General features: G+C 43.2%; 1 protein-coding gene across 1 annotated transcript in view; it reads left to right on the plus strand.

The window, feature by feature from the left end:
* The first annotated feature begins 5,379 nt into the window (after positions 1 to 5,379).
* Positions 5,380 to 12,820, plus strand: part of LOC147422890 (octanoyltransferase) — a 34,374-nt gene continuing 26,933 nt past the window's right edge. Inside the window, exons 1-3 of the mRNA XM_086502277.1 lie at positions 5,380 to 5,537; positions 5,658 to 5,726; positions 5,795 to 5,855. Of these exons, the coding sequence (XP_086358403.1) occupies positions 5,472 to 5,537; positions 5,658 to 5,726; positions 5,795 to 5,855 (196 nt within the window). The 5' untranslated portion in view covers positions 5,380 to 5,471. The remainder of the gene's footprint in view (positions 5,538 to 5,657; positions 5,727 to 5,794; positions 5,856 to 12,820) is intronic.

Consider the following 12,820-nt stretch of genomic DNA (forward strand, 5'->3'; position numbering starts at 1 on the left):
TGATGATATTATCATCTACTCTAATTCATTAGACGAACACAAGCAACACCTCCAGGTAATATTTCAAGTTTTGAGAGAGAATAAACTTTATGTTAATCGAAAGAAAAGTGAATTTTTCTTGCAAGAGATTCAGTATTTAGGTCACATTATCTCTCAAGATGGCATCCAAATGGATCCATCAAAGTTAGAGGTAATAAAAGGATGGCCTAAACCAAGGAATCTTCATGAACTAAGAAGCTTTATAGGTATGTGCGCATACTATAGACGCTTCATAGAAAAGTTCTCACAAATTGCGGGACCATTACATGACCTAACAAAGAAAAGCATTAGGTACACATGGTCTACTAAGGAGAACAATGCTTCGAAAAGCTTATCTCTCAACCTGTGCTTACACTACCGGATCTCTCAAAACCATTTGAGGTCCAATGTGATGCTTGTGGTGATTGCTTTGGAGCTGTTTTGCTCCAAGAAGGGCACGCCATAGGCTATGAGAGTCGAAGGCTCGACCCTGTTGAGCAAGCTCTAGGCATATATGAAAAGGAACTCCTTGCAGTTCTACATGCCTTAGACTCATGGAAGCACTATTTATTGGGGACTCCTTTCATTCTGCGAACGGATCACCAAAGTCTTAAGTACTTCATGACGCAGACCAAGCTCTCCGACAAACAAATGAGGTGGGCAAATTTCCTTTCGCAATTTCATTTTCATATTGCTCACATTGCTGGCAAGCATAATCAAGTAGCTGATGCACTCTCAAGACGGCCGAGAGTGAATGCGGTTTCCATAGCAACTTACAATGATCTATCTTCAATGATAGATGAGTACGCTATTGATCCCGATTTTAGAGATGTGATTTGAGCCCTTGCATTAGGGAAGAAAGAAGAACCATTTACTTTACAAGATGGTTATCTTCTCTACGGCAATAGACTATGTGTTACTAACTCACTACGTGAGAAAGTAATGTATGAATCTCATGCTCCACCTTATGCGGGGCATAGAGGGATTCAGTCTACTTTAAAGGGAATTGAAACATATTTCTATTGGCCTACCATGAAAGTGAACATACAAGAGTATGTTTCCAAATGTGTGGTATGCCAAAAGACAAAATTTGATAGAGGGAAGCAACTTGGATTGCTTCAACCCTTGCCAATCCCTAATTCACCATGGGAGAGCATAGCCATGGATTTTATCTTTGGATTGCTTAAGTCTATCCATGGGAATACGGGAATATGGACGATAGTAGACAGGTTCAGTAAACAAGCTCATTTTATACCTGTCAAAAAGACTATCAAAGCCCATCAAATGGCAACCCTCTTCATTTCACAAATTTTCAAGTACCATGGCTTGCCAATGTCCATAGTGTCGGATAGAGATCCTAGAATGACCAGTAATTTCTGGAAGGGTCTCTTTGAGAATTTAGGGACAAGGCTAAACTTCTCTTCAGCCTATCATCCACAAACGGATGGCCAAAGTGAAATAGCTAACCTAACCATTCTCGATCTACTAAAAGCCTATGTAACGGAAGTAGATAAAAGATTCCAATGGGAGAAGTACTTACCCTTAGTGGAGTATGCTTACAATAACACTGTACATACTTCCACGAGAAAAGCACCTTTCGAGGTAATTGAGGGAAGATCAAAAAGTCCCTTGCTACTTAAGGTACATGGGAAGATCTTCGCTACAGATGAGTATAGCCGAGACCTACAAGAATCTTTTCAAAAGATTAAGGATGCTATCTCTATGTCACAGCAAAGGCAAAAGGCTGCTGCTGACAAGCACAGAAGAGCCCAAGCCTTTAAAGAAAACGATTGGGTCTTGTTAAAGTTTCCCAAGGCTCGATTAAGGCACACGTCGGGCAAGAATCCTACGGGCCACCAAAAGTACTATGCTAAACTAGCAAAAAGGTACTATGGTCCCTTCCAGATTCTTAGGCCAATCAATGAGACGGCCTATCAACTCAAGTTGCCCAATCATTGGCTCATACACAATGCTTTCCATGTGAGCCTATTAAAGCCTTACAAAGGAGAGCCACCTCAAGAACCAACTATTGAAGACCCACCGGAGATCGAGGACCAAGAGGAGGTGCTGCAGCCCGAGTCCATTCTCCGACATGAAGACAAGGTATTAAGAGGCGGTAAGACTATCCTACGATATCTTATTAAGTTTAAGAATTATCCTTTTGAAAATGCTAGATGGATGCAAGGCATACAATTAAAGGATAACCTAAACCTTGTCAATGCTTACAATGCTTCCCAAGAGTAAGCAAATGTACAAAATGTTAAAAATGAACAAAGTTTTTTGTCTTATAAGACTCTCTTTTTCTTTATTGTGCACAAAAATGAAGTAGTATGCATTCTTAGATCAAGTTTGCGGAGACGACGTCTCCCAAACACCAACTAGAGCTTGTCACTCTACTATGGAAGATTGATAGGACTAATGTGCAGACATGCTTGCGGCAGCCTCAGGCTCTCAACGCCAAACGGACTAGTCATCCATTGTGGAATGATGTCGTAGGGTAACATAGGGATCCTCTACCCGCTAAGAAAAGGACTCATGAATATGCTTTATCTTCTCTGCACCATAGTCGAGGACGACTATGATTTCAAGAGAGAGGTAATGTCATAATAATCAATATCTAATTCTCTTAAATGATTTTCTCATATTAAACTGATCATTTAATGTGGGGAAGTGCCAGGGGAGAAAAAGCTAGAATATTGGTTAAGCTAGCAGACCGGCCACATTAGGGATCCAAAGGAGGGAAAATAGGGATCCAAAGGGGGGGCCATCTGCAAAAGAGCCATGTGTAACAATGGGCTAAAAACACCCTAAGGTTTAGCCCATTAAGACTTCCAAAATGCTAAGGTTCCAAAATTCAAAGGTTGTGTCCAAAGGTCAACCCTAGGGGAAATTGGATGCTTTGTGTGTAACTAAAAAGTCTTTGCATATCCCTACATGGGGAGGGGCGAGCCCTTCTTCTAGGGGATGAGAGAGAAAGTCACACACACACACACACAGGCTCCCTTTACACAAAGGGAATTAGGGACACATGTCAGCTCCCTAGCCCAGATGCCCACAAGGTGTGCTCAATTCCTATTGGATGGCCTTGGAGGTGGACCAATGAGAATTAGGCTAGAGTAAATCTAGTTTAATTAATTTAAAAACACTTAATAAAAGAACCAATGAGAATTAAGTCTCCTAGAAGACTATTGGACAGTCTCCCAAGGGGTCCAATGAGCATTCAGGAGCCCAATGGCTTGCCTGATTCCTATTGGCCAGGAGGCAAAGGGGTCCAATGAGAGTTTAGTTTAATTATTAAATTACCTAAAGCTCTCACAAAAGGGGAAAGGGGGACACATGTCAGAAGGCTATCACTTATGCTACTTAATAGCCATTGGCTTGACTTGGGGAGGTCCAATGGAGAGTCTGCAAGAGCAATTAGCAAGAGGGCTCGCCCAAGAGAGAGAGGGGGCTGATTTTTTTAAAGGCATTATCACACACACACTCACACAATCTCATGTGTGAAGAAAGAGAAGACTATCTCTTCCCAAGCGTTAATGGAGAGCTCATCACCTACTCCAAGCTTGTGAGATAAAAGCCTACATCAACACACTCTTGGCATGCGGATGCAAATCCAACCAAGAGAAGACTATCTCTTCCCAAGCGTTAATGGAGAGCTCATCACCTACTCCAAGCTTGTGAGATAAAAGCCTACATCAACACACTCTTGGCATGCGGATGCAAATCCAACCAAGAGCCGAGCTTCAATGCATGCTCATCTCCTCTACCAAGCTAATTACTAAGCTAAAGCTATGCTAATATGAGTGATTATGTGAGGAGATGTACATTTTTCTTGTAAGATACTCCTTCTTCCTCTTAATCTACTCTCATACCCTGCTAGCTCTAACCATCTTCGAAGGTGTGTGAGGTCTTGGGTCTGAGAACAGGGATAATTAAAGTTGTGTTTGCTAAGTGTTAGGCTTAGTGCATCAAGCTTTCATCTTCATTGCACTAGCTAGTCTTGAGGGAACACAAAGAATTGTATTGTACAATGTCTCTCTTGATGGGAGAAACCATAATACAAAGCCTTTTGGAGGGGGGACCTGCTCCATGCAAATCCGGTCCTCAACTGTTGTCAATAGCTTAATTTCTCTCTCTTTTGAAGTATTGTTGATGCTATCTAACTAGGTGTTATGCTTTTTGTTGCTCTGTCCACCCAAGCACTCTTGTAATTCTCATTAGGAATCTATTCTAATGAAATGCCCACTATGTTCATGCTAATTTCCGCTACACACAATGCCAACTCTCCTCCATACTTCCGTATGGCACTTTTGTAGTTTATGTGCTATGTGTTTGTTGTAGAATGAAGAGTTTAATTAGTCTTTTTGTCGCTTATCAAGTAGATCTGTTCTGTTTGTGAACAAAGATGACATATAGGTAAGCACTCTACATTGACTTGTACATTCACTTCCACTTTTTGTACATTACTAATAAGCACATGCTTACTATCTGTGAGCACATACGACATATGCTTGATCGCTAGGTAAGGACTCTACCTTGACTTGTACGTTAACTTCCACTTGTTGTACATTATTGAGCACATGTTTTACTAAATATTGACTAGCAAATTGTGTTTTTCTTTAAATAAATATATCTATCTACTGATCACTATTCTCTCTATAGTGAATGCTTTCATGGCCCTTCGATAATATTTTGACTTGAGTTTTATGACAAATTTACTACTTGAGTAAAGTATTGATTCCTTTAACAAAGTAACAGTTGTTTTTCTCACCACCTCATGCTTTCACAGAACTACTTTTTCAAACAAAAAGCCAATGTGATCTATCCCCACTTCCTATGGCAAACTTATTAAAAAATTATCAAGTATGACTAGGGTAAGGGGGCCAAAAAATTGACGCCCCCCAATACAAGTACAAGCTTAAGGAACAACTTTGGGCTAGAAAAGGGATATGAAGAAGGAATCGAATGCATGAGATTCATTCCACATGGTAGATCTACAACAGAGAAGGGTGCTCTCTTTTTGGCCTTTTTGCATACCATTACTACGGGCAAAAAGTGTTGAACTAGGTTGTTGAAATTGGCTCCTATCTTCCTCATGTACAATCTACTCACTAGGTGGCACTTCTGTAGGCTAGCACTGGTCAATTTTAGCCAAGTACCTTTGATTGTTTGTTGTGACACGATTGGTCCTCTTTTTAATTTTGCAATCTGTTGCTTCACATCAGCTTGTTTTATGGGATTGCATCCACACACCCATGCCCGCACGTCGCAAGGCTTGAACCATAGCGGGCGTGCTTACAACTCCTCGCCTATGCTTAAAGCTCCTCGCCTTTATCGCTAGGCCAACTCCCCTTGACATCTTATTCTTAGTTCCCTCTTCGAAACTGGTGTCGAGTTCAAAACAGGTTCTCGTAAGTACTCATTTACAAGTTACAGACTCACGCACAGGGCTAATGGACGAAGAACAGTTTCTGCGCGTGCTCGACCTCTTCCCTCGCGTTCGTTCTGCGTCCTACTGTGTAAATCTCTCTCTCTCTCTTTATGTGTGTGTGTGTGCGTGTGTGCTCATTGCCTAGATTTTCATGCAGTTTTGCAGAGTATTTTGCAAGTGAAGTATGTACTCTTTGGCTTGATCGCAGGAAGAAGATGATATCGGTAATTCTAGCAAGCAAGAGGAGGCTCAGGGTCTGCCAGTCTCCACAGCTAATGTAAGATTGCTTATTAGCCTTTCAGATAACCCATTACTTCAAAACATTTTACTTGTTATCTCTGGCAGGACCTCAAAATCGATCAGCTACACGACTCATTGACACTAGATGGGAATCTCGGCAATGGCGGTGAGATCTTCAACTCAGCTTGAGTTATTTATTTCATTAGCAGGTCCTTTCTCATGTGTGCGTACATATCATCCTTCTGAGTTTCTATAGCCGCATACATCTCTATTTTGATTACCTCCATCCTTAGGTTCAATTTAGCTTTTCATCACCTGCACTCTCATACATGAATTCATCGAAAGCCTCTGGCTATCAAGCCCGACGACAGCATGGTTTCTGGTAGTTTATTTTTGAAAAGTGTGCTTTGCTTTCGGCGCTGTCTGATAAATGCCTTTGACTTGGAGGTTCGCTGACCTATCCATTGCTGTTTCGAAAGAGCCAAGCAAGACCCCTGCTTATAGCAAGCAGGACCATACAGAAGCAGCTTCTCTGCTTCTGCTTGAGCAACCCCCTGCTTTGGAATCTACACCTTAGTGCCTAAAGTGAAAAAGTCAGCTGAAGATTAGAAACTTAAGTTTCGAAACTCTATGCATGCATAAACCGTCAACACAGTTAGTCATCAATAGGCGTGGAATAAAAAAATCAGCTTCCATGAGATTTGCTGCAGTCTCAATTTGCTCGCTACCAACGTCCTTTAAAGGCCAAAGTTGATCTACAAGACAAGACTAGCACATCCATATTACATTCCAGTAATGGACATTGATGCCATGACGGCATAATCGAAAATAAACTGAAAATAAAAACGCTTCTGAGAACTCTGATGAATCCTAAGAGTTGTGATTATTTGAGTGGGTTTCGGTGCTTCTTTTGATATGTCACAGAGTACAATTGCTGGGAAGTCACTCTGCAACTTTGCAACCATGCACTTATTTGCTAGACTGCTCCCAAGGTCCTCCTTTCAGTGCTTCTTTCAATAAGTCACAGAGTACAATTGTTGGGGAGTCACCCTAAAACTTTGCAACCATGCACTGATCTGCTTGAGTGCTCCCAAGGCCTCACTTATAATGGCTTTAGGTCCAAAAGTAACTCGTACAAAAAGCTGGGGTAGCTGGCCTTGCTAAAACTTTTCGCTTTAAGAGCATGCTATGCCACTTGTATGGATGCCACGTCAGCTCCCAAAAAATCCGGCGTAATTGGGGTGGATGTTCTACGGCTGCTCGTTGGCTGACACGTGTGTGTGTCCTGTGCTATGACGATAGGTCACCACGTCATCACTTTTGTGACATATCCGCCGCTTAAAAGAAGAGTAATCGCCCTTGACTCCTGTTGCAAAACAGAGTGGACAATTAGGTAGCTTAGTAGACACCGTGGTCCGTGTGACAAGTTGCTGACATGTCAAGCCACTGAAGAACGGAGGCAACCTGCAGATCCCAGCCGAGGGGCCTAAACCCTAAGAAGAAGAAGCCGAAGCAGCAAAAGAAGTTTTACAGACTTACAAAGTCTTGTCGAGTGGCCTATTTTTAAAGAAGAGTTCCCACCAACTTATAAACCCCCGTCCGATGGGGCCCGAATGACATAAAGGCATTAAGATAAAGCAAGCCCACACACGTATACACAGAGAATTGATGATGTGGCAGCTGTACGGATTCCCGGCATTCGCGCTGACATGATGATGTGGCAATTGTACGAATTTCCGCAATTCGTGCTGACATGATGACTGGCATTTGTACAAATTTTCATGATTTACGCTCAGCAGCTTTGGGCGGCAACTTTTGAGGCCAGATGTTCCTTTGAGTTTGATGCTTTTCATGGCCAAGGACCTTTAAATATGAGCCAATGACTCATTCTCTGGCATGCTCTGTGTGAGGTGCAAAGGATGGAGTATTGGTAGTGTACAAAGTTCAAGTAATATAAAGAAATATCGAAAGGGGCTCCAAGGTTTGGGGCCAGTGCTCTCTTGGGGTGGAATTCCGCCTCTCCACGTCGTGTGTCGTGCACTCTCTCTCTCGTTCAATTCATTGTTATTTGAAGTGCTAAAAGTGTTCAGTTTGTTCTTTTTTTTGGCACATGCTCTCTTGGGGTGGAATTCCGCCTCTCCACGTCGTGTGTCGTGCACTCTCTCTCTCTCGTTCAGTTCATTGTTATTTGAAGTGCTAAAAGTGTTCAATTTGTTCTTTTCTGTTGGCACATGGTGCCCGTTCCCGTGACAATGGTATCAGAGCTTCAAGCATGTGCTTTTCTGATAGCATACCAGTCCTATCAAAGAGCAGACAGAGCAAACCGACGCTTCCAAGTTTCACGGGGAATTTGATTAAAGAATCTTCGTGTCTTGACCCCAGACTTATTAGCCACTCTCACCCTTACTTCATCGCACATCCGACGTGCTCCCATCTTCATCGCTCTGTCTTACAGGCCTCTAGCCATAAAGATCACTTGCAGAGAAGGATTAAAACTTTTCTTCTAGTCGTTGTTCTTTTGAGAGGCCGTCCCATGAAGTGGTGGAAGTCTATAGCTACCAAGCCGCACACTCAAAGGATTTGGCAAGCTTTCAATAAATTTTTTTGCCAAAAGTTATATGGCTTTTGACATCTTTCTTCAATGTTCAGCTTCTGGCAGAGTGGGGTATCTTGAAATGCTTGCCACGCAAACCCTAGCAGATTATAATTGGAAATTTCTTGACATCTTGCAATAGGTGTTTCTTCTCAAACCGATAACCTTGGAGGTCCAGTCTGATTGCTATATCTTGGGACTACCATCACTGCTACATGAACACTGTCTATCCAAGAGTTGATGGACGGTGGACCATGCTACAATCGGCTACGATCTTATGGAAGGAACCTAACGCTAAGTTTTGGTACAGGTTTCAGGATGGAAAGTTAGTCAACTTTTCAACCTCGACTGATGTCGAGATTTCTTTTTAAGTGTGAATCTGTTTGAGATTTTTTTTGGTGATCCTGTTTGGAATTTGTTTGAAATGGATGGTATCTGTTTTGAACCTGTCTTGGGGCCGATTTGAACTGTTTGACTCTGGTTTGAATACTGGTTTCAATGCTTGGTGATTTACTCCCGGGTGGAGTAGTGAGAAATGTTGTTTTGGTATTGTCTGAACCTTGGAACGTTGCAGATGGGATGTCTGGGGAGCGTTTCGTTGTATGCTAGAACCTCCAAACGACGTAGGCTGCAGTCTGGGGGGGCGTTTGGTTGTAAAAGGCCTCTATATCTCTCGGCCCGGATGTTTTTAGGTTATGGGGGAGGAGTGATGAGGGAGTCGTTGAACAACTCATGGCTTGGACTTTGAAGGTTATTTGCGGGGGGAGTGTTCATCGGCGACTTTATGTTCCTATGTCTTGTAACATGCATAGGTGAGTATTTGTGTTGCATTGTTATGTGCCAACCAATGAATATTCCTTATTGGATGAGATTCTTCCGAGAAGCGAACGACCCAAGAAATCAAGAGCTCCAATCTGGAATGAGACTCCTGATTGGATGAGATACTTTTGGGAAACCAATGACCCAAGAAATCAAGAGCTCCAATTTGGAATGAGACTCCTTATCGGATAAGATTCTTCTTGGAAGTCAACGACCCAAGAAATCAAGAGCTCCGATGTATCAAACTTGGACACTCCAAGTCAAGACTCTATCGCAACACAACAGAGATTCACTTCAAAACAGTTCACAGTTCACAATTGATTCGACACGGCCCGTCGGAGTTCCATGCCTAGAGATATTGGCCCCAAAGACTGGTGCCCCTTTCGGTATTTCTTTTTATATTAATCTGCAACTCAAAGTACAAGGAGTGGGAGGGGTCTCACTCTCAGACTCTGCGTCCAGATGCTCTGCAGAGTGGGAGCCCTGCCCATCTATTTATTGATTACAAGGGATGCCAAAAGCAGAGCCCCAAAAGCTCCAAAATCAAAAGCTTCTATTTAAAAATAGGTTTTTTTTCAAAATAAAGCAAAGCCCAAAAATTGCCTAAAAATTGCGTAGAACTCCAGTCCTGCTTTTCCGTAATGTTGCTGTACAGTCCAACGCAAAAAGTGGGTTCCGTACGCTCTACCACGTCAACAACTGTCAACGGATTTTTCTGCGCAAATTCCGAAGCTTGCCGTACTACCACGTCAACATTTCTGTCGCAAAATTTTTGCCAGTCTCTGTTGCCCCCTTGTCCAGGGCCATGACACGTCATTAGTTTGTGAGGTACCCCCCCTTGAAAGCATTGTAATCGCCCTTGATTACGCCTGCAAAATAGACAGAGGCCATAAACTGTCTTAGCAGACACTTGACTGTTAGTACCGCCGCACTAGGAACACACGTCTAGCACATGTACCAATCGACAGTCACATCACATGACATCACTTGACATCACAGGACATCACATAACAAATGACATTCAAAATTCATTCGGATCTCAGACCATGATTAATCGGCAACGTATTTAGCAATCGCATCTAGATCCACTCGGGAGATGCCTGATTAACTAATCCTTATTGCAATCACGTCTATCGAGATCTTTCAGACCGAAATGCTGTTGTCATTTTGTATATCAGTTCCTGCACTTGGACAAGCATGAACAAATTAGTATCATATTATCGGGAATTCCTTCATAAAGTCACACAGCAGAATACTATCAGCTCACTGTATCCCTGAAACTCAAAAGAGACATCAGTGAGTGACTTTAGTATCAAAAATTGGGGCAATCTGTTGACAAAGGAGTGGAGCGACACCCAATCGTTCTCCTTTAATTTCAAATCGCGACGATGTCAATCTGCTGCCTTTTTGTGTCTTTCTTGAGATTTCTGCAAAGCCTCCCGAACCTTGGCAAAAGCCGTGTCCAAGCGTGTGTACTTGTCGCCTTCAAAGATCTTATCTTTCGTGCTTAGGAAGGGTGGAACCTTCGTAGCATCTTCAATAATCTCAAATGGCGCCTTCCTCGTCGAAGAGTGAATCATGTTATTGTAGGCAAATTCCACCAAAGGCAAATACTTTTCCCATTGAGTCTTCTGAACCGAGATGTAATACTTCAATAAATCCAGTACGACTGAATTTGCAATTTCCGATTGCCCATTTGTCTGCGGGTGGAAAGATGATGAGAACTGCAACCGTGTGCCAATGTTCTTCCAAATAGCCCTCCAAAAGAAACTCGTGATTCAAGGATCTCTGTCAAAGACAATTGTCTCGGGCATGCCATGTAATCTGAAGATCTGGGCCACAAAAAGTCTCGCTAAGTGATCCGGCTTGATTGTTTTCTTCACTGGAATGAAATGAGCTCGCTTGCTAAATCTGTAAATAACAGTCCAGATACCATCGTGCCCACTCTGTGTTCTCGGGAGATCAAAAATGAAATCCATTGTAATACTTTCCCAGGGGCGGATGGGTATGGGTAAAGGCTGGAACAATTCCTGTGCTTTATGCCTGTCAAACTTGACCTTTTGGCACACCAAGCAACTACAAAATCATCCACGTCCTCCTTGAGTCTCTGCCAAAAGAAGTATCTCTCCACACCTTTCAAGGTGGTAGCAATGCCGCGGTGACCCATAAAAGGTGGACAGTGGCATTTGGTTAGAACCTTTTCCCTCAACGGCTGTGTAACGCACAACATCGTTTTCTTCATCAAGTAGCCATCCCGAACGGAATATCCCGTTACTACCCCCCCATTCCGTAGCCGAATGAAAATATCTGCAAAATCGGTATCTGTGGCATACTGATCGACCATATCCTCGAAGCTCTGCGACCAAATTCTTCTGTCCGTGCACGTGGACAATCTGGAAGTGAAACTATGACAAGATGTTCGCCCATCGCATCTGCTTTTCGGATAGCTGCTTCTGTGACCAAGAAGTAGCGTAAACTCTGGTGATCTGTGAAGACTGTAATGTCACGTGCACATCTAACCCTATGTGTACGTGGACAAGCTACTTCATGACAAGGGTTCAGTTCAGTCAGCCTAGCTGGCACTTTTGTGAGTGTTCGCAGACCGTGCATGTCCAGGCACTTAGAGTAGATGCATATCCTTTGCTTGCACACAACATGATCATCAGATTACAGTCAGAACCCATCAGGAGCATTTTTAGAGTGCACAGACCTAATTTCCCTATTTTAGCCATTTTTCACTTATTATTATTACGTGACTTTTGTTGGGAAACTGGGTAGGGCAATTTACCCAAGCCAGTATATAAGAATAGCTAGCGCTAGCACTTTCTAGCCGAAGAGGCAGCAGGGACCCAGTGTCCAACAGAGCACCTTCTCAGCAGGCCCCCCCCCCCCCCCCCCCCCCCCCTCGGGCATGACAACCTAGCGTTTTCAGCCAAGAACAAGCCGAGCATTTTCAGCATTGCAGATCAAGCGTGGCGTTAGCAGATTTCCTTAGTAGATTACGAGCGTTTTTGCATCAGACATAGATTCAGCCCTAGCGTTTTTGGATCAGTAGAACAACATAGCGTCTTGCAGATTCGCCGCGACAGAACCAGCATAGGCATCAGCGTTTTCAGATTTCAGCAGTCAGACTCCGCAGTAGAACCCCAAACCTCGCAGATCTCACCTTCCCGCAGCAGATCCTTGCCGCACGATCATATCAGCTAGCGTTTGCAGATTCAGCCCGGAAAACGCAGATTTCAGCATCTGCGTTTTCAGCGCATCGTCGTCATCAACATAGTGTCAGAATTCAGCAGATAAAAGATTTGCAGATACGCGTTTTCATATTTCAGCCCGTCTCATCGTCGTCCTCATCGTCATCGACATCGTCGGCAAGTCCATTGCATTGTAGAGATTTGTGCAATCAATAGTAGACGGCTCTCGCCATAGAGAGTAGGGCCTTGAAGTTCCTTCGGAGGAGGGTTTGACAACATTTTGGTGTCGTATTCTTCTCTCTCTATCTCTCAGTCTCAGCACCTTCATTCATAGTGTTTGCCACTTTATTTGTGATCATTTGCACTCTCACTAAAGGAACGGAAGGCTCTCCCTTCCGTAAGTAAAAGAAACCTTGAGCACAGTTCGGAGCACTCATCTTGAGCAAAGTTCAGCATTCACATCCGCTGCACCTTACAGAGCTTTGGCAGTGTTTTGTATCACTCAAGGAAAGAACCACAAGAAAT

This window comes from Adiantum capillus-veneris, chromosome 26 (genome assembly GCF_014529385.1).
Source record: "Adiantum capillus-veneris isolate H3 chromosome 26, ASM1452938v2, whole genome shotgun sequence".
In the NCBI taxonomy this organism is placed as follows: domain Eukaryota; kingdom Viridiplantae; phylum Streptophyta; class Polypodiopsida; order Polypodiales; family Pteridaceae; genus Adiantum; species Adiantum capillus-veneris.